Source organism: Brienomyrus brachyistius, chromosome 16 (genome assembly GCF_023856365.1).
Source record: "Brienomyrus brachyistius isolate T26 chromosome 16, BBRACH_0.4, whole genome shotgun sequence".
Taxonomy (NCBI): domain Eukaryota; kingdom Metazoa; phylum Chordata; class Actinopteri; order Osteoglossiformes; family Mormyridae; genus Brienomyrus; species Brienomyrus brachyistius.
In genome coordinates, this window is record NC_064548.1 from 2,736,319 (window position 1) to 2,759,000 (window position 22,682).

General features: G+C 45.7%; 1 protein-coding gene and 1 long non-coding RNA gene across 4 annotated transcripts in view; one reads left to right on the top strand and one right to left on the bottom strand.

The window, feature by feature from the left end:
• man1a2 (mannosidase, alpha, class 1A, member 2) overlaps positions 1-14,794 on the top strand; it is a 92,683-nt gene extending 77,889 nt beyond the window's left edge. For all 3 annotated transcript variants that reach the window (XM_048979030.1, XM_048979033.1, XM_048979034.1), the window contains exons 8-14: positions 420-543; positions 1,054-1,147; positions 2,980-3,095; positions 3,792-4,011; positions 4,199-4,371; positions 10,665-10,780; positions 13,467-14,794. In XM_048979030.1, coding sequence (XP_048834987.1) covers positions 420-543; positions 1,054-1,147; positions 2,980-3,095; positions 3,792-4,011; positions 4,199-4,371; positions 10,665-10,780; positions 13,467-13,593 — 970 coding nt within the window. In that variant the 3' untranslated portion in view covers positions 13,594-14,794. The remainder of the gene's footprint in view (positions 1-419; positions 544-1,053; positions 1,148-2,979; positions 3,096-3,791; positions 4,012-4,198; positions 4,372-10,664; positions 10,781-13,466) is intronic.
• Positions 14,795-16,115: 1,321 nt separating this feature from the next.
• Positions 16,116-19,480, bottom strand: LOC125709987 (uncharacterized). Its single transcript, XR_007382893.1, has 3 exons — positions 19,329-19,480; positions 18,908-18,974; positions 16,116-17,268 (listed from the first exon to the last, which is right to left on the bottom strand). It is a non-coding gene; the product is annotated as an uncharacterized LOC125709987 (long non-coding RNA).
• Positions 19,481-22,682: the final 3,202 nt, after the last annotated feature.

Genomic DNA, 22,682 nt, shown 5'->3' on the forward strand with positions numbered 1-22,682 from the left:
TATGACATTCAGACCTTGCGAGTTTTAAAAATGAATAAAACATGACAGCACTAACCCTTCTGAAGGGGAATCCATGTCATGGCCAGCGCAGGGTTCTGTAGTTCTGCTGTACAGGTGGCATGGCATCTATAGGCTTTTCTGCCCTATAAAGGCAAAACTCGGTAACTGCACTGAAACTAATACTGAGAAGAAGGGCTTCAACCTTTTTTGGCTGTCCACCCATATGCAAAGAAGAAGGATGTTATAGGATGTTATATATTATAGTGAACTTCAAAACCAAGCATTGTATTTTGGCACCCAGTTCAACTGTCCTTCAAAGCTCCTTCTGGGGGACTGGTATGTTGGAAGGTGATTAATAAAATGTCATTTGGAGGGAATGTGATCTTTGCTCAGATCTTCCCTCATTTGCATGTTCCCAGCGGCGTAGGCCGGAACTGGGGCTGGGCTTCGGCAGGCAGCAGTATCCTCGCTGAGTTCGGAACCCTCCACATGGAGTTCGTTCACCTCACCTACCTGTCGGGAAACCCCAACTACTACCAGAAGGTGAGTGGGGACAGTTCTATTTCAGCCCAGAGTCAGATACCTGCTCTTAACTTTGGTTTTTGTTTTCATGTGTTGCCCATTTCTTGCTGTTGGAGTGATAGCAGCAGCAGATTCTGTGGAGTAAGGCTTTATCTGCTGTGCGGATCGGCAGGGATTCAGCCAGTTCATGAAGCTATAATCAGTATCATAAGCAACTGAGAGATGGAGTGGGTGCACAAAATGTGACCAACAGACTTGCCTGATTATGATGATTGACACATGGGCTGAAGTCAATGCGGGTCTTCAGGTTTTTTTTTTTAATAGCAAGAGAAGAGAATGAGAAAGTAGGTTGATCAGCAACAAAATGAGATGCCACCATTGTCAGACTGAAGATGATGTCTACCACAGGATCTAGCCTGTTTGCTTTGTGTGTGTGTATGTGTGTCTCACAGCATTTGTTTATCAGTTTGTGGACTAATGTATTGAGATACAACATCTGAGATGTATGAATATGCCTGCTCCATTTCCAAGGTTATGCACATACGCAAGCTACTGGCCAAGCTGGACCGGCCCAATGGACTGTACCCCAATTATCTGAACCCTCGGACAGGACGCTGGGGACAGCGTGAGTACTTCCCACAACTGACTCTTGGACAAGTGTTTCATTGGTTAACTCTTCACTACAGTCTACAGTGCATTGTTGCAGTTTCCCACATCTTACAGCTCCAAATTAGTGCTGCTAACATTTAGTCTCCTTCACCTGGTGTAAGCTGTGGAGAGCTCTGAATCACTATATTCGGAAGACATGACCAAATAGTACTTAGCTCTAATGCTTGTAGATGCAGCTAAACACCATGAGATATTTACTGAAGGCATCTCAATCCCAGAAGGACTTCTCAAAGGCTTGCAAATGTATCTGAGCAATTAGGTTCCATTATCTGAGTCTTATAAGAGGAAATTACAAAAAGGGTGGCCAGCAAAGATGAAACAGGTCACCTTGTCATTGAATATTCACTTTATTTTGTGTTATTTTTTAACATGTCTTCAATCCCCTTAGCTCATCAGAGATCAGAGCTGAGATTTATGAGCTGTAAAATTATCCATGGGGTGTTGGTGTGCCTTCTAGTGAGCTGAATAATAATGATTGTAGTGGAGCCATCTGTGCCACTAGCTACCCATTATAACAGGGAAGCAGTTTGGGGATGGATAATCACAGCGACTGCAGTTTCCAAGGATGAGGCAAAGGATGTGTTGATGAGGACTTATCACTTTTGGGTGAACCGGGGTGAAATAGAGAGATTGTGATGGGTACTTATCCCCTCTGAATGAATTATGGTAAAGCAGAGAGAGACGGTGATGAGGACTTATCCCCTCTGCGTGAAGCAAAGAGATGGTGATGAGAACTTATCCCTTCTGAGTGAATCAGAGTACAGCAGAGAGCTGCTGATGAACAGGTATCCCCTCTGGGTGAATAAGACAGAGAGATATTGGGGATAAGACCCCAATCACTTGGTTGATCAGGTATAGCAGAGATTTCTAGTCACAGGATCTCATGTTGAAATATAAATAATGCTCAGTCATATTAAATAGTAGAATGATTCCTCTTACTTTTTTATTTCCTCTTACTTTTACTGCTGTCTTTCACTGGAACAAATTTTCTCTGGCTTTCTGAGGCCTGATCCCCATGCATAGGGAAAGCATCCTGAAAAATACCCATCTCTCATAGTTCAAGGGCTAAAACAGATGAACCATTCACACATTTTATTACAATAATATATGTGTTGCCACTAATTGTACTCTGCAGTAGTGATTATTGTACAGACCTTGAATACAACCAGTCATTATCTTCCTAATTAAGTTGGCACTATTCCAGCTAATTGAGTGGAAGACACGAGATGCAGGATGAAAGCAAAGACCAAGGAGACTGGGCACAGACAGACTGAATAGCTATTTTAGCAGATTCTAAAATAATTGTGATGGATACAGAATGAAAACACAGCCTTGTACTCTGGAACTTGTTTTCCCAGTTCAGTAGGAAGCAGATTTCATGCTAAAACTTGATCAGATGATTTTGCCAGGAGGGTTAGTGCTGTCAGTTTCACTCTGGATTTCAGGAACAGTGTCACCAGTGTTCCCCTTTCCTTTAAAATTTGACCTGCTGTTGGTCAGCCAAGAGGAGAGAAACCCTTAGCAACCTGCAGTTCGTGTGGATTCTAGTTCCTGCTTGTTTCAGAGTCTTCTCCGTAACCTGGTCCCGAAACAGATCATCTGACTGAAAGAGCACTCTCCTGCAGAGCTTTATTCTCTACTGTCACAGTGACAGGGAGATGTTTTCCTGTGGTCTGCCTCATTGTATATTATATATGTATCATGTGATTAACGTTGATTTGTCCAGAATAGAAGGAAACCTCAACCTGCTAAATGTTCTGGTGGATTAATGAGTGTTTCTGCCCCCAGACCATACCTCTGTGGGAGGGCTAGGGGACAGTTTCTATGAATACCTCCTAAAAGCCTGGCTCATGTCTGACAGAACCGATACGGAGGCCAGGAAGACCTATGATGATGCTATTGAGGTGAGCCCTTAACTCTTTAACCCTCTGGGGTCGAGTGCATCGTTGAGGATGCAACTTATTTTTTTGTCTATTTCAGTTTGTATCGCGCTGAAATCTTTATGTAGAAACATGAAAAAAATGCTGACTAAATCCGTAATCTGTCTTCTTTTCAAAACATCCATTGTCAAAGTATTAAAGTTTTTAAAATTAAGTTAAATCGGCAAAAAATAAACCATGTCACCTTTCTTTGTTTTACCTGAATCGGGGGCGTGTAGCGGCGTCCTCACCTATTCGCATTCTAAATAGCCGCATTTCCACGTATTCAAATCGCATTCGCATGGTAATTAGATAAACAAGGCAACTTTCATCTTGGCTATCTGGGATCAAAACAAATTATGTCAAAACTTCACATAAATCTGACATATTTACTAAGTACACTAAGATTAATATGTTTAATGCCAAAACAAATATATAATAAATAATTTTCCATGAATTAAATTTATAATATTGAATGAAATGTGTGACCATACCCTAGTCAGTGAAAGTGTGTTCCCTATCTCTAGACTAGAATCTAGAGTATGTGGTCCTCACTCCTGCTGTCATTATCCTTCCATCCACCAATCCATCCATCCATCCTTAACAAGCCAGAAGCTCACCCTCCAATCATACCATGTATAAATGTATGAAACTTTATAAAGTACACCCACATGTCTTTAGGCTATAGAGCGCCACTTGATTCGCAAGTCCAGTGGCGGCTTGACCTTCATCGGAGAATGGAAGAACGGACACCTGGAGCGCAAGATGGGTCACCTGACCTGCTTCGCTGGGGGCATGTTTGCCCTGGGAGCTGATGGCTCACCAAATGACAAGGCTGGACACTATCTGCAGCTGGGGGCCGAAATCGCCCACACGTGCCATGAATCATATGACCGTACGGGTGAGAGCAGAAAGCCAAGAACCAGGCGGCAATACTTTAATTGAGGGGGTTCAACTAACTTAGTTACTCAGTTACAACTCAAGAACAAATCATGAAGTAATATAGTTCCTGCATGAAATACATGAATTGTCATGATTGATAAATGATGAACGAACATCACAGTGCAATCTCCTTCTCTCCACAATAGTGCTGAAGCTCGGGCCAGAGGCTTTCAAGTTTGACAGTGGCTTAGAAGCTGTAGCCGTCCGCCAGAATGAGAAGTATTATATACTGAGGCCTGAAGTCATTGAGACCTACTGGTACATGTGGAGGTTCACCCATGATCCCAAGTACCGCCAGTGGGGTTGGGAGGCTGCAGAGGTAGGTGCAGGACAGGACTGTGCATACGTGGAGTGGAGTAAGCAAACCTGTCTGTGAAATATTTACAACAGCCAGGGGGGTGTTCCACGAAGCAGGATTAAGGGAAAGTCTGACTTACTTCGACAAGCCTAGATCATTTAAGTGGGAGTTCCGTTCCATCATCGTGTCTTAAATTAATCCCCGCTGAGCTACCATGGTGAGTGAAGAAGTCTGCTCCGGAGCAGGTTAACTGTCTCTCTTAGTTAAGCGTTGTCTCAAAGAACACCCAACGTGTGGGAACAGATTCCCAAAAAATCATTCTGTCGGATGAAATGCCACGCTCTCACTACTCATGTCATGTAATCCTGTAGGGAGTGCTCCAGGAGTATGGGGTGCCAGGCTTCCTTATAAGGGCAGTTCGGTCCCTGTATGACCGGTGTCAGAGCTTGGTCCGCAGGGTTGGAAATAAGTGTGACTCGTTTTCAGTGAGGGTTGAACTCCGTCAGGGCTGCCCTTCGTCACCGATTCTGTTCATAGCTTTTATGGACAGAATTTCTAAGCACACCCAGGGCATTGAGGGTGTCCGGTTTGGTGACCTCAGGATTAGGTCTCTGCTTTTTGCAGATGATGTGGTTCTGTTGGCTTCATCAGACCGTGACCTTCGGCTCTCACTGGGACAGTTCGCAGCTGAGTGTGAAGCGGCTGGGATGAGAATCAGCACCTCCAAATCCGAGACCATGGTCCTCAGCCAGAAAAGGGTGGAGTGCTCCCTCCGGGTCGGGGAGGGGGTCCTTCCCCAAGTGGAGTTTAAGTATCTCTGGGTCTTGTTCACGAGTGAGGGAAGGATGGAGCGGGAGATCGACAGGCAGATCGGTGCAGCATCAGCAGTGTTTTGGGTGCTGCATCGGTCTGTCATGGTGAAGATGGAGCTGAGCCAAAAGGCAAAGCTCTCGATTTACCAGTTGATCTACGTTCCCACCCTCACCTATGGTCATGATCTATGAATAGTGACTGAAAGAACGAGATCGCAGGTGCAAGCGGCCTAAATGAGTTTTCTCCGCAGGGTGGCTGGGCTCTCCCTTAGAGATAGGGTGAGGAGCTCAGTCATTCGGGAGGGACTCAGAGTGGAGCCGCTGCTCCTCCGCATTGAGAGGAGCCAGATGAGGTGGCTCAGGCATCTGATTAGGATGCCTCCTCCCGGGTGAGGTGTTCCGGGCATGTCCCACTGGGAGGAGGTCCTGGGGAAGACCCAGGACATGCTGGAAAGACTATGTCTCTCGGCTGGCCTCGGAACGCTTCGGGATTCCCCCAGAGGAGCTGAATGAAGTGGCCGGGGAGGGGGAAGTCTGGGTTTCCCTGCTAAGACTGCTGCCTCCATGACCCAACCTCAGATAAGCGGAAGATGATGGATGGATGGATGGATGGATGGATGGATGGAGGAAGAAATTTACATACGGTTATTTGTAACATTTCACACGGATGTGACTGAAAGTATTTTACAGAGATCAAATAATACAGAATAACATACGGTAAGAGTGATGTGTGAACTTAACTCAGATGGTTCCCCGTTGGCTATGGGGGTCGAACCAGGAACTTTCACGGTGTAAGGCATCAGCATAAACCACTGTACACCGTGTCACTGTACACGGCAATTTAACATTTACATAAGTTACGCTTTTAGTTTGTCTACAATTCTTTGGCAAGCCAACTCCCTGGCTTTATTTATGGAAATAGTTTTGCCTTTTTAGCGATTACATCTTTGTATTTTTTGTACAGTTCCATTAGCGGTGTTTGTTTTGCGGTGGAAAAAAACACAACGCTTTCGTTTTGCACACTTTCCGACTCATTTGGTCGATCTATCGTTCATCCATTCTTTTGGGCTTTTTACATATCTCGGCTGTGTGCACTAAGTGAGACTATGTAAGTCTGTCTTGTATGAGCTTTGATTAGTTAAAGCTGAACTACATTCATGGAACAACATGAGGCTAAGTTTAGAGATGGCGCTAGTTTGAGTCTAACTTTTTCGGGAAAGTCTGGCTTTCTTTAGCTACTTTCATGTAATACCCCCTGGTTGTTGTTGTTATTATTATTATTATTTATTTTAATAAATCCTTCTTCCTGTGACGTACCCATGTAGCTGCTACGCTCCTACTTCCAGCAAACACATGCCATGAGTAGTTTGTGATGGTCAACATAGTTTGATGAGTTCAAACATCACAGGGTTTAACCCAATTTAGGGATGCTACTAAACATCCATCCATCCATCCATCCATCATCTCCCGCTTGATCCGGGGTCGGGTCGCGGGGGCAGCAGCCTCAGCAGGGAGACCCAGACTTCCCTCTCCCCGGCCACTTCGTCTAGCTCCTCTGGGGGGACCCCGAGGCGTTCCCAGGCCAGCCGAGAGACATAGTCTCTCCAGCGTGTCCTGGGTCTTCCCCGGGGCCTCCTCCCAGTGGGACATGCCCGGAATACCTCCCCAGGGAGGCGTCCCGGAGGCATCCTGATCAGATGCCCGAGCCACCTCATCTGGCTCCTCTCGATGCGGAGGAGCAGCGGCTCTACTCTGAGTCCCTCCCGAATGACTGAGCTCCTCACCCTATCTCTAAGGGAGAGCCCAGCCACCCTGCGGAGGAAACTCATTTCGGCCGCTTGTACCCGCGATCTCGTTCTTTCGGTCACTACCCAAAGCTCATGACCATAGGTGAGGGTAGGAACGTAGATCGACTGGTAAATCGAGAGCTTCGCCTTTTGGCTCAGCTCTCTCTTCACCATGACAGACCGATGCAGCGCCCGCATGACTGCCGACGCCGCACCGATCCGCCTGTCGATCTCCCGCTCCATCGTTCCCCCACTCGTGAACAAGATCCCGAGATACTTAAACTCCTCCACTTGGGGGAGGACCCCATCCCCAACCCGGAGAGAGCACTCTACCCTTTTCCGGCTGAGAACCATGGTCTCGGATTTGGAGATGCTGATTCTCATCCCAGCCGCTTCGCACTCGGCTGCGAACTGCTCCAGCGAGAGCTGAAGGTCATGGCTCGATGAGGCCAACAGAACCACATCATCTGCAAAAAGCAGAGACCTAATCCTGAGGTCACCGAACCGGACGCCCTCAACGCCCTGGCTGCGCCTAGAAATTCTGTCCATAAAAACTATGAACAGAATCGGTGACAAAGGGCAGCCCTGACGGAGTCCAACCCTCACCGGGAACGAGTCCGACTTATTGCCGCCCATGCGGACCAAACTCTGGCACCGGTCATACAGGGACCGAACCGCCCTTAAAAGGGAGCCCGGTACCCCATACTCCCGGAGCACTCCCCACAGGACCCCACGAGGGACACGGTCGAATGCCTTTTCCAAGTCCACAAAACACATGTAGACTGGTCGGGCAAACTCCCATGAACCCTCCAGAACCCTGCTGAGAGTATAGAGCTGGTCCACTGTTCCACGGCCAGGGCGAAAACCACACTGCTCCTCCTGAATCCGAGGTTCGACAATCCGGCGGACCCTCCTTTCCAGGACCCCCGAATAGACCTTACCAGGGAGGCTGAGGAGTGTGATCCCCCTGTAGTTGGAGCACACCCTCCGGTCCCCCTTCTTAAAGAGGGGGACCACCACCCCGGTCTGCCAGTCCAGAGGTACTGCCCCCGATGTCCACGCGATGCTGCAGATGCGTGTCAACCAGGACAGCCCCGCAGCATCCAGAGCCTTGAGGAACTCTGGGCGAATCTCGTCCACCCCCGGGGCCCGGCCACCGAGGAGCTTTTTGACCACCTCAGCGACCTCCACCCCCGAGATAGGCGAGTCCACCCCCAAGTCCCCACACTCTGCTTCCATATTGGAAGGCGTGTCGGTGGGATTGAGGAGGTCTTCGAAGTACTCCCCCCACCGACCCAAAACGTCCCGAGCTGAGGTCAGCAGCGCACCATCCCCACCATAAATAGTGTTGATGCTGCACCGCTTTCCCGCCCGGAGCCGCCGGATGGTGGACCAGAATCTCCTCGAAGCCGTCCGGAAGTCGTTCTCCATGGCCTCACCAAACTCCTCCCACACCCGAGTTTTTGCCTCAGCGACCGCCAAAGCCGCATTCCGCTTGGCCTGCCGGTAGCCGTCAGCTGCGTCTGGAGTCCCACAGGCCAGAAAGGCCCGATAAGACTCCTTCTTCAGCTTGACGGCATCCCTTACCACCGGTGTCCACCAGCGGGTTCGGGGATTACCGCCGCGACAGGCACCGACCACCTTGCGGCCGCAGCTCCGGTCAGCCGCCTCCACAATGGAGGCACGGAACATGGCCCATTCGGACTCAATGTCCCCCGCCTCCCCCGGGATATGGGAGAAGTTCTGCTGGAGGTAGGAGTTGAAACTCTCCCTGACAGGGGATTCCGCCAGACGTTCCCAGCAGACCCTCACTATACGCTTGGGCCTGCCAGGCCTGGCCGGCTTCCTCCCCCACCAGCGGAGCCAACCCACCACCAGGTAGTGATCGGTTGACAGCTCCGCCCCTCTCTTCACCCGAGTGTCCAAAACATGCGGCCGCAAGTCCGACGACACGACTACAAAGTCGATCATCGAACTGCGGCCTAGGGTGTCCTGGTGCCAAGTGCACATATGGACACCCTTATGCTTGAACATGGTGTTCATTATGGACAGTCCGTGATGAGCACAGAAGTCCAATAACAAAACACCGCTCGGGTTCAGATCGGGGGGGCCGTTCCTCCCAATCACGCCCCTCCAGGTCTCACTGTCGCTGCCCACGTGAGCATTGAAGTCCCCCAGCAGAACAAGGGAGTCCCCAGGAGGAGCGCTCTCAAACACCCCTTCCAAGGACTCCAAAAAGGGTGGGTATTCCGAACTGCTGTTTGGCGCATAAGCGCAAACAACAGTCAGGACCCGTCCCCCCACCCGAAGGCGGAGGGAGGCTACCCTCTCGTCCACCGCGGTAAACCCCAATGTACAGGCGCCCAGCCTGGGGGCAATAAGTATGCCCACGCCCGCTCGGCGCCTCTCCCCGCGGGCAACTCCAGAGTGGAAAAGGGTCCAACCCCCCTCAAGGAGACTGGTTCCAGAGCCCAAGCCGTGCGTCGAGGTGAGTCCGACTATATCTAGCCGGAACTTCACAACCTCGCGCACCAGCTCAGGCTCTTTCCCCATCAGAGAGGTGACATTCCATGTCCCTAGAGCTAGCTTCTGCAGCCGAGGATCGGACCGCCAAGGTCCCCGCCTTTGGCCGCCGCCCAGATCACTTCGCACCCGACCCCTTTGGCCCCTCCCATGGGTGGTGAGCCCATTGGAGGGGGGACCCACGTGCCTTGTTCGGGCTGCGCCCGACCAGGCCCCATGGGTGTAGGCCTGGCCGCCAGGCGCTCGCCATCGAGCCCCACCCCCAGGCCTGGCTCCAGGGGGGGGCCCCGGTGACCCGCGTCCGGGCAAGGGAAACCGTGAATCCAGGATTTTTCTCATCATAAAGGGTTTTTGAGCCGTGCTTCGTCTGGTTCCTCACCCAGGACCTGTTTGCCTTGGGTGACCCTACCAGGGGCATAAAGCCCCAGACAACATAGCTCCTGGGATCATTGTAACACGCAAACCCCTCCACCACGATAAGGTGTCGGCTCCAGGAGGGGTGCTACTAAACAAAGTTTTGTTATTTTTTTCCTCCTCAAAAGTGGGGGGATCAGGGTCCCTATATTACTGGGATGTATCCCCCCATCCCACCCCACTGTCTGTGTACCCATGTAGCTACCTCGCTCACCTTGGCCTCATGTCACCAGTGATGTATCCATCCAGATCCATGTAGCTGCCTTACTCACCCCAGCTTCATGGCTCATGCGATGTACTTATTTAGCTGCCTTGCTCACCTTGTCCTCATGTCACCTGTGATGTACTCCTGTAGCTGCCTCACTCACCCCGGCCTCATGGCTCATGTGATCAGGGACGGATTACGGACCGGGCCAGCGGGGCCGCTGCCCAGGGGCCCTTGGGGTGCAGGGGGCCCATGGGGCCCCTAGCCCAAAACAATTTGCAACACTTATCAACAATGTATTTTCGTTTGTCTATTTTAGAGGGCCTACATTCTTTGATCCTCTGCCTACAAGGGCCCCTGACCCTATAGGGAGGGCGTTTGGCTGCCAAGGGCCCTTGAATTGTGGTGGTTGTGGTGGTGGTGCTGGTGGTGGTGGTGCTGGTGGTGGTGGTGGGGTGGGGGGGGCCCTCACGAACGTTTTGCCCAGGGGCCCACACAACCCATAATCCGTCCCTGCATGTGATATAACCTTTTAGCTGCCTCACTCTCACTTGTCTCTCACCTTTCTTTCAGGCCATCAATAAGCACTGTCGGGTCAGTGGTGGGTTTTCCGGAGTGAAGGATGTCTATTCCTCCAGCCCTGCCTATGATGACGTGCAGCAGAGCTTCTTTCTGGCAGAGACTCTGAAGCAAGTTTTCAGTCCCTCAGTCTTACACTCTAAATATCAGATCTGTTCTTCTCCCACTGTGTAAATCTTACACTGTTTGTCTGCATCAGTGTCCCTGCTGCTCTCAGATAAGCTAGCCTCTGCAGAATAAGGTTTACAGCAGAGAGGATGTAGCCCTTGCTTGCTAGAGACACCCAGAGAGTGAGGAGAATCAGCTAGGTATGTGATAAATGGTGTGTGAAATACAATACTCACAGAAAGTCTTGGGACTGTTGGAATGCTTAATTCTGTAAAAATGTTGCAAATTCACTGGTTGCATAACAAAAGTCCTTTGACATGTAAAGTTTAATATATCTGCACATATCTTCCACACAGACATTTTCCTTTTATTTAGTGCCATAATTTTATTGACTCATTCAATTCTGTTCTTGCCATTTTGGTATTAATTCCAATTTAATTGTAAGGGATAATGGACACAAATGGTGTTTGGTGTTTATGCTATTGCAAAGTAGTACTAATTAAGAAGCCCGCAATGAGACTGCTTGTCAATGAGCTTTTTAACTCAGAACAGCTATTTGAAAACTATAACTTACGTTTCAATTTATTACTGCTTAAAATAAATGTTTTACATAGAACTACTGGTTGTGAGCAAGACTTTATATATATGTATATAAAACACAAAAGCTTAAGAAAATGTTTAAAGTGCAGGCTGCAGTTATAGCTTATCTTAGTTTTTAAATGGTGGTATTAAAGATCCTAATGGCCTGGGGGTAGAAGCTTCTCCTCACCCTCTCAGTCCTGACCATAAGGCTTCAGGGACACCAGCCTTTCTGCAGGGAACAGTTTATGGCACAGGTGTCTCTGGTAATACTTAATGCCCTGGACCTACGTCACTGGATGTAAATGTTCTGCACGGCAGGCAGTTCTGTCCTGGTGATTCTCGCAGCACGCCATATTGCCCTCTACAGGGCGGGCAGTTATGTCTAGGGCTCTGCAGTCCTTGGAGCTGCAGCTGCCATATCAGGCAGCGAAGCTCCCCGAAAAGCACAGATCCTGCAGTAGGGCTGTAGAAGGTTTTTTGCAGTGCAGAGGTTATTCTGAATTTCTTTAGCTGCTTCAGGTGATACACTTGCTGCCTAGCTTTCTGCGCTGGGGTGGACATGTGGGTTGTCCATGTCATGTCCTCAGAGATATGCACTCCAAGGTACCAGTAGTTGCTGACCCTCTCCACCAGAGTCCTGAAAATCTTGAGATTTGCGTACTCCCTCTCCTGCTCCTTCCTGAAGTCCAAGACCATCTCCCTTGATCTTAGAGACATTCAGGTCGAAGTTAGGTTGGCACCACAGAGAAACCTTCTCTACTTCACCTAAGTATGCTGTCTCAAGCTGTAATTTTGATCGGCTATTTTAATTTCTGTCTTTTTAGTTTCTCTGTCATTACATAATTGCATTACATTGCATTTAGTAGCAGTTACAAAACAGATGTTGACACATTGTTGTACAGCACAAAACCACAGGACCAGGACGTAGAGTTGTATTCCGCAGTCTATGCAGAACAGAAAGCAGGACATGTGGACTGTGTAGAGCATGTCTTGTACTGCCCCCTGCTGTTTGAGTTAGAACTGTGCAACGAGAGCAGTATCCTGCGGGACCCGCGAGAGCCAGCAGAAAAGTTGTGGGCGCAGGACATATTCATGCAGAATCAGGGTTCAGAATACATGTGGGATAACAAATTATTGTTATTATAGTCGATAAAACTTCAGTGAAAATTCTGTGCATTACAGAAACCAGTGCTGGTGTTGGAGAGAGTGTCCAGTATGTGGACACATATTGCTGAAGAGATGGATATGCCTCTGTCCTTAATCAGTTAATCATACTCACTTTTTGCATTCTAATAAAAAAAATAATTGTTTTGCCACTGGAAAGCATGCATTTATTAAAAGATTCTCCCAATTCATGTAATTTGCTGTAATTATAATGTTGTAAGTATATACTGCAATCAGCCGGTTGTTTATTTTTATTTTTTTTAAAGAGCAAGTCATGTATATAGACCTACTTAAATTCAAAACTTTTTCCAGTAATGTTCGATTTAGTGGATTATTGTTTCAAATTCCATATCTTCTTTAGCTAAAAATTATGTGGAGGATGTTTTGTGTCAATATTCAATACATAAATATGTCATGTAAATGATTATTTAAATTATAATTTAAAATGTCAAGTAAATGACTTTTTATAAATATGTCATTTAAACGATTGTTTAAATAATCATTTAAATTGCAGTTATAAATGAAAATTCAATAGACCAGACAAGATTGATCTGACTGGTTGCAGTACAACCAATTAAATGTTTTTAGACCCCAACCACTAAGTTTAATGGGTGACTTTGTAGTGGTTGCTGGTAATCATTTAAATTGCATGTTTATAAATAATCATTTATATGACCGTTTATATTATATTTATTTGAATGCTATATTTATTTATTGCATACTGTCACAAAACACCCTCCTTAAAAATTACCATACTGATGAATTGATTGAAAAATAGCATATAGCTGGCTGGTGCATAAATATGCACCCATTAAAATAATTTACAGGGTAAGCAGGAAGGTCAAATATCTGGCGAGGCCAGTCGAATGGTCCTACTCTTGCCTCTAGTTTGAACCACCAGACTATCCGTGCTCATTCCTTAATGTCTCACATCTCTCCCAGGTATCTCTACCTGCTTTTCTCCAGCGACGATCTTCTGCCATTGGATAGCTGGGTGTTCAACACAGAGGCTCACCCTCTCCCCGTGCTGCGCCTGGTCAACCTCACTCTGCCAGGGAGCCAACAGTAGGGACCCAGAACACCTGCCTTGGCTTTACCCCAATGTCCTCAAGTGGATTAACATGTTTCTCTGTGGAACTTAGACCTTACAGCCATCTGGGGGTGACTGAAAAAGTGTGCTGGCCGAGGGGGGGTCATTCTATGACCTACAGTTTTTTAAACTATGTATATATTTCCCTTCATTGCCAGTGACTGTCGGTAGCAACAATTAACACTATAAGAAGAACACTTCTGGGTTTGAGGTTTGGCCTGGAATGGACTGGCCTGGAATGATTCCTAACATAAGGTCCATCGCAGTCTCAATGGAAACAGGGCCCCCTTCCACAAAATGCTCTTCAGCTCTAAATGTCACTGTTGTTTATCCTTTATTCAACACATTTGCCCTCATAAAACCTGCTGGATATAATTCATTTATAGCCTTATAATGTTGGGACCTGTGGGCGGGTTTCGGCTCTTCCCTCCCTTTATGTGATGTCATTTCCTGCTCCTATTAAACCCTGTGGCTGCACTGCGGTATGGGAGACCTCCTCACTGCCTGCCCCTCAAATACAAAACCAGTGTAATTGTCCTGGTCTTTTCATTCAGAAGGATTTAAGTGACTGACTCCTGCAAGACGTACAGTATGTTTCACTTGGAGGCTGCTGTACAATGTTGCCGAATTGTAAAATTGAATCTATAACTGGTTTTTCTTGATGTGCTTGAAAGTTGAAAGTAAAAAGGAGGTACTTACAAGCAGCTTTGCCTTCGTTTCATACTAAACCGGTCCTGTACATACAAATATGTACCACAGTTCCTGTGTAATAGGAGGGATATGAGACAACTGAGGAAATTCTCTCCAAAATAATGTATCTGACCATAAGGGGGCAGTTGTGCTTTATGTTTATACATGTATGATGGGGATGGCCTATGAACAGCAGCAGTGTTCACCACCATTTAAACCTCACATCTACGTTGGGCCCCCTGTTGATCACAAAGAGTCACTACGCTAACTAAATAACTAACTAAATAAGTAAATATGTTCCTTAGTTAGGAGACGCAGAAGCAGCATCTTCTACTAACCAGTTAGTCAGCTTTGATCTTCTGACTACTCACTAGTTAACATTAATTTTATATGCAGCCATGCAGCGATCATATCCCAGTGGCACCCCACAGTGAAAGTTAATTTTGCCTAAGCTGATCAGTTTCTTCACGCCAATGAATTGCCTGACACAGATAAGGGGGTTAGGGTGGGGTGGGGGGGCTCACGTGCATGCAAACAAAATGATCACAAATGAGAACATAATACACGTCTTAACACTAATGCACCGATGACTTTTTATTCTCGTTGTGTTTGTGCTGATAGTTTCCAGGCATCATACATTAGTTTACACAAGCAAAAGGGGGTGTTAGTGAGGGCCAAGTATTCAGCCCTGTGTCTTCAATCATGCAGAAGACCAGATAGCTACTGAAGGAAATGTTCCCTCTTTCAACATGGTTATTTTCACCTATAATCTTCCCAAGAGGCACAATTGTACTTGTGTTCAGATAATTGTATTTAAATCCTTAAGGAAGAAAGAAAGTTTTACTTAATTGGTTTTTCTAATAATATGTCAGATCAGAAATTCCTGCTGCCCCCGGCGGGGGTGCCGCTAAACGTTTTGGGCCCAGTGATAACGTATCATATTGGCAGTGTTGGGAAGGTTATTTTTCAAGTGTAATAGGTTGCAGATTACTAGTTAACCCTTTTATAAAAGGAATAAGTAATGCTACTGTTTTGATTACTTTGTTTACTCTGCACTAAGTAATGTAACTTATTACATTTGATTACTTTTCTAACAAATGTTTTAAACCGGACAATAAAACTTTGCTGACCTGCAAAGCATATTTGGGAATATGCCAAACGCGGCATTTCTATGTGGCAAAAAGATGCAAAGCAACAAAATGAATATTCTAAATTTTTACCGCTTATATTTTTACTGCTTATATTTTTGTACCTTTTTATAATCACCAGCATTTTGATCAATAACTGTAATTTAATTACATGTTTTATCTCAGTAACTGTAACAGATTACAGTTATGTTTATTTTGTAATTTCATTACTTCATTACATTTTGCCCAACAAGTTTCATTTTTCAACTAGTTACTGCATATTGGGCCGGGAACCTGTACCAATCCAATTAAGTTAAACATTTTTAAGAGCCTCTGAATCTTCCAAATGCCTCTCCCCACCCATCCCCCATTATGGCACCCCTGGCTACAAGCACTAGCATGTAAAACATGCCCACCAGTCTACGCCCCCCCATACACACACACACACACACACACACACACACACACACTACATGTAACTGAGAGATGCCAGTTAGCCTAACTGCATGTCTTTGAACTGCAGAAGGAATCTGGAGCTCCTGGATATATAGATGATATGATGGTAATCCAGTAGGGTATCTAGGTCCAGCAAAGGTGTATTATTTTTATACAGAATAACCAGGTTACAGGTTTGGTTCTTTTAAAGATCCCAGCTCATCTAAAAGTTACCAAAAAAAAAACTGCATTATCCTCCACTTGGAGTCAAGTAGGTGAACAGGTCAGACACAAGGGCTGCAGAAAACTTGGTGGTTTGAAGTTATTTCCGACCCAGTAATCCCAAGATCATCTTTCACCAACCTAGTCTGCTGTTTCCAGCCCTGACCACATGAGGTTGTCGTTAAAGTCTTGGATGCACAAAAGTTAATTATCCTTTTGTGTAGTTTTTGTGGGGGAGATGAAATGAAACACTTTTAATGAGTTGAGTTGTCTCCCCCTTGGGGTTTTAAGTGAGGTAAAAAGCCATTGTTTTAATCCATTCATCTTCTAACTGCTTATAATAGTCAGGCTCACAAAAGCACACATTGTCATTCACTATGGACAATTCAGAGACACCAATCAGCCTAAATGAATTGGAATGCAGATGGACATCAGATTATCTGAAAAAACCCAGGTAACATAGAAAGAACATGCAAGCTCCGCACGCACAAACTAGGATATGTGAGGCAATATAGTTACCCACTGAAGCACCCCATTTTCAAGTCAAAATTGAGAGCTTACAGCAGCTGCAATGCCACTTGTTAGCCAGCTGTTGCCATCTTCAATTCAATTTTATTTATGTAATGCTTTTAATAATAGTCATTGTCACAAAGCAATTTACATATAACTGGCTCGAATCCCAGCAAGCAAGCCTGAGGTGAAAGTGGCAAGGAAAAACTCCTTCTAGCAGGAAGAAACCTTGAGAGGAACCTAGACTCGGAAGGGGATCCCATCCTCCTCTGGGCAACCAGGGAGCATGAAACTGTATTTACATTGACATAAATTTTAGTCCATATAGTTTTAAAGTCCCAGTTGGTTTCATGTAGTTATCTCCAGGAGTCCAGGTGAGGGTCCAAGCAGTGTAGTGTCGGCTAGGGATCAGCTCGGAAAAGAGAAGATGGAGAAGAGTTATTGCCCTACACCTAACCTAACCTCCGGCAGTACTAAAGTAACTATGGCAGCCTGGCTAAAAGAGAGACTTGGAAGGAAGCACAGACATGAGGGTTTCCAGGGGTTTTGGCTTCAAACCAACCTACCGTAAACAGCTTAAGTGATCGGCGAGAGTGGCAGGACGACAGCACCAATCCCCCCTTTCACCTTTAATCTCAAATGAATATGAACCTCCAGATTTCCCATTCACCTTAGAAAAGGAAAAAACGCACCTTATAAAACGTTCTTTATTCTGGGTATGAATAGAAGATCTGCATCTTGCAATCGAAGCATACGATTCGGAATGTAGTTGTAAACGAGGTCACTCACAGAGCATGTACAGCTTTATAAGTTAAGGGTAGTATTTTGTAGTCAACAGGAAATCTAACTGGCAGACAGTGTAGAGGAGGTAAAATTTGGGTAATATGATCATATTTTTTAGTTTTGGTGAGGACTCTGGCTGCTGCATTCTGGACTAGCTGAAGTTTAGTTAATGACCTATTTGGACAGCTGGAGAATAAGACATTACAGTAATGAGTTGAATCAATTTCTCTGCATCTTGAAAGGATAGAATGGATTTGGCAATAATACGCAGGTGAAAGAAGGCAGTATGGCTAATGTTAGAAGCATGTACATCAAACAAAAGATCAGAATTTAAAATAACACCAAGGTTTTTAACAACAGTACTTGGTGCAATAGATAATCTGGATGGACTAACTATGATGCCAGACAGTTTACTTTTTACTGGCACTAAAGCCACCAGAAGAACCTCAGTCTTGTCTAGATTTAACTGGAGGAAGTTGTCTGACATCCTCTTTTTGATGTTAAGCATTCTTCCATTCTCTGAAGTTGATGTCTAACTTCTGGTTTAGTCGATATACATAATTATGTATCATCTGCAAAGCAATGAAAACTAACTCCATGCTTACGAATAACTAAGCCTAAAGGTAACATGTATAGTGAAAATAGTAGGGAACCTAAAACTGAACCTTGTGACACTCCATATCTGACCTTGACATGCTCTGAGGAATCACTATTTAAATTCACATACTGATGCGATCTGAGAGTTAAGATTTAATTCAAGAGAGTGCCACTCCCCTTATGCCTACATGTGAGGAACCAAGCAGTAAGGCAACAAACACAGGAACTTAAAGAAATAGGGCTTTATTGACCCCCAAAATGCAAACAATAACAAACTCAAACCTTAATAACTGGGCCCATAAAAGAGATCAACAAAAACATAACATAATATTACAAAGCAAACCAGTAACTGAAGCAAACTGACCTTTCTTAATAAGGAAACGAGGGAACATATATAGCGGTTTGGCCAAACCAATTAACACAGAAAAGAGGTAAACCAAATAAGCACTACATATAACTAAACAAAGCAAAAGACAGCTAAACCCCAACTCCCCCCTTTTGCTATGGCAGCACATGGTTCACTCCTGCTGCAGGGGTTGTCCTTTGAGACACCTCCACCCTCAGCCACACCTTTATGCTGAATAGAAGACCATTCCCCACAATAAAAGTAACCACAAACCAAAAGATTAAACAATCACTGCACACAACCCCATCAATATATACACACACACACACACACACACACACTCTACACCTAACACAAAAGGCAAAAACACAACTAAAACCTATGAATTATTACTGTAAAGCAATTTAATTAGAAAAAGCATACAAATACTGAACTAAGGTCTTACTGTGTGGCTGTAGCCATCACACCCCCCCCCCCCCCCATCCCTGCAGAAGCACTGCCCCCAAAACCCTATCAGAAGCATCTGTTTCTAATATAAAATGGTCATCAAAATTTAGACTATACAAACAAACGGGATTCTTACTCAATGATTGCCGGATGTCCTGAAAGGCTTCCACAGCTGTCTCCGTCCACTGGACCTGATTGGGATGCTGAAAACCAGTCAGGTCAGGGAGCTTAGCTGCCCTGGCAGAGAACTGTAGTATAAAGCGATAAAAACCTGCCATGCCCAGAAAGGATCGGAGTTGTTTTTTTGTTTGTGGCAGAGGACACGACTCAATAGCAGGAATCTTACTAACTTGCGGCCGTACCACCCCACCTCCAATAGTATGGCCCAAGTATTCTGTTTCAGCCGCAGCAGACACACACTTTGCAGGATTCACTGTTAGCCCAGCAGTGTTACGACGGCCCAGGACGGTGCCTAAATGTTCCTAGTCTTCCCAACTGGCACTATAAATGGCAATGTCATCCAAGTAGGCTGCAGTAAACCCACCAAGATCACGTACCTGATCCATGAGTCTCTGGAAGGTCCCCGGAGCTCCATGCAAGCCAAAGGCAAGAATGGTAAAATGTATCGGATGAAGGACACCAACGGAAGGATCACCCAGTGGTATCAAGCACTGCAACTGTTTTGTTTCAATGTTCAGCATATTCCAGGCAAGGATAACCTTACAGCAGATTATCTCTCCCGCTGTGCCAGCGACAGTTCTGAAGGGGGGGGGGGATGGCTACAGCCACACAGTGAGACCTTAGTTCAGTATTTGTATGCGTTTTCTAATTAAATTGCTTTACAGTAATAATTCATAGGTTTTAGTTGTGTTTAGCCTTTTGTGTTAGGTGTCCTTTTATGGACTTCAATGGAAAAATCTGTTATCACCAGCATATAACAGTTTCCTGCTTTACTCCTTTGAACTGGACCAACAATGTCCATCCCCAGATGTTCTGGAGTACCAATGATAGGTACTGGCTGGAGTGGAGCTCTGGATGGAATGCTAGAATATGTCCTTTGGCACTGAGGGCATCTTCCGCAAAACTGAGCAGCATCTCTCTGCAAGCCGGGCCAATGAAAATTATGTTGAATACGCGCTGTGGTCTTATGTTTACCTAGGTGGCCAGCCCAGGGAACAGAATGCCGCAATGCAAGTATTGCATCTCCAACTGCTTGGGGAACCACCAGCTCCCGCCCTGACCCCCGCTGCCGATAGAGAATGCCATTTTGTAAAATAAAGCCCTCAATCCAATCCAGTTCCAGTTCTGGCTACTCCTCCTTTGCTTCCTTAAACAGAGGCATGAAAGATGGATCAGTTCTCTGCATATCAATGACATTGGCTGGCACCTGAAACCCTGAAAACAGCTCTGGATCAGTGTGGGTTACAGGTTTCACAACTGTGTGTTGGAATTTCTCCACTCTTCTCTGACGACAGGTTTTCCGTGATTTCCCACGCAAGATCTCCAACTCACCGTTGGAGAAGGGTAGAGCACCGAGTCCCTCCAGGCACTCAAAGAACCTTTTAGCCTGTGCTCTGGTAACAACATTACATTTTCGGCTTCCCTCCAGCTCCAAAAAATCAAAAAAAGCACAGGAATGTCTCGACCTAACACCGCTGGATAAGGTAGGTTATCAACAACCCCAATGTTCACAAGATGAAATTACACCCTCTACCTTTATGTACACATCCGCTGTTAGATACCTTTTCTCATCCCCGTGTACACAACAGATAGGAATGGTGTCTCCAGTGTTGACATTAGGCAGAACAAACTTCCTGTTGATGAGAGTCTGATCACTTCAATCAAGGCCTTTAAAGCTGTTCCATTTATTTCAATATGTACCATTTTAACAGACATGCTCCTCTGGAACTTAGACTCAGCAGGATGGCACGGCACCAAAGACATTTGTGTTGACACAAACACATCAGCCAACTTAGCAGCCTCCATTGCCGAACTGGGGTCATGCTCTTGCATCCAAATCTGGAGCTCAGGGGACAACATTCTCAATAATTCTCAACATTCTCCAATATGATAATTTCACCAATCTCAGGGATGGCTTTATCTTTTGGCTGTATCCACTTCCCGTAAAGCTCCTCAAGTCTTGCATACAATTCCTTGGGGTGATCATCATGGTAAATCCAGAGAGCGGAACCTCTGTCTATAGGTCTCAAAATTAATTTCATACTTAGAAAAAATGGCACTCTTTACCTTCTCATAGTCAAGGGCATCATCGACCTCCATATGCACATAAGCCCCTCTGGCTTTTCCAGTCAGCAATGGCATTAAATGAAAAATCCAATCCACTTTCGGCCACCTGCATGCTTCTGCAATGCGTTCAAAGGCAGTAAGAAAATGCTCAACATCATCAGCATCAGTTAATTTTTCTAACCTGCGTTTGCAATGTGGATGATATTGACTTGCCACACTCATGGCTGGAATGATGGTCCCAGCCGTAGCCCCAACTTGGGCCTGCGGGAGATAAGGTTCCTCCAAATCCAGGAGCTCACCTGCTGGTAGAGGATCTGGAGGCAGGGAGGTCCGGGCCTGTACTTCCATCTGCAATAGCTGAAACTAATGTTGCAGTGATTTAAACCAATGTTCCTGTCTTGCAGTGATCTCCCTCTGCCCCATATGGGCTTGAAAAATAGCCATCAGATCAGAGTTGACTCCTTCACCTTCTACCCCACTGGAAGATCCCTGTTCAACCTCTTCACTCCCAGCTAGCTTCTCCTGCGGAGTCTGTGAGCTCACCAGTGCTCCTTGGTCTTTCCTACTTCTTTCTACATGAACCATTCTTCCTCAATGGAGGGGAACACAGGAAAAAAAAATCCAAAAAACAGAAAAACCCTACTGCTGCCACCAATTGTGAAGAACCAAGCAGTAAGGCGACAAACACAGGAACTTAATTAAAGAAATAGGGCTTTATTGACCCCCCATATTGCAAACAATGACACGCTCAAACCTTAATAACTGGGCCCAAAACAGAGGTCAACAAAAACAAACATAATATTACACCGCAAACCAGTAACTGAAGCAAGCTGACCTTACTTAATAAGGAAACGAGGGAACATATATAGCAGTTTGTCCAAACCAATTAACACACAAAAGGGGTAAACCAAATAAGCACTACATATAACTAAACAAAGCAAAACACAGCTAAACCCCAACTCCCCCCTCTTGCCATGGCAGCACATGGTTCACTCCTGCTCTAGGGGTTGTCCTTTGAAACACCTCTGCCCTCAGCCACACCTTTGTACTGAATTGAAGACCATCCCCCACAACCAAAGTACCTACAAACCAAATAGATTAAACAATGACTGCACACAACCCTACAATATCAATATATACACACACACACTCTACACCTAACACAAAAGGCAAAAACACAACTAAAACCTACGAATTATTACTGTAAAGCAATTTAATTAGACAAGGCCTACAAATACTGAACTAAGGTCTTACTGTGTGGCTGTAGCCATCACATTACAGTATGTTCAATCCTGTCTAGGAGAATGGCATGGTCTATAGTATCAAAAGCAGCACTAAGGTCAAGCAGCACTAGGAGCGAGGCACAGCCTTGGTCAGCAGACAGGAGAAGATCATTTACCACCTTCAGTAGAGTAGTCTCTGTACTATGATGAGCTCTAAACCCAGACTGAAATCTCTCATAAATCTGGTTCTCCTGCAGAAATTACGTTAGTTGACTAGCTACAACTCTCTCTATTATTTTAGAGATAAATGGTAGATTAGAGATTGGTCTATAGTTTATCAGAGGTGTGAGGCAGAGGTGTGAGGCAACAGTGCTAACCACTGCACCACCATGCCACCCCCATGGCTTCTTAAATAGAGGTTTAATTACTGCTAATTTAAAA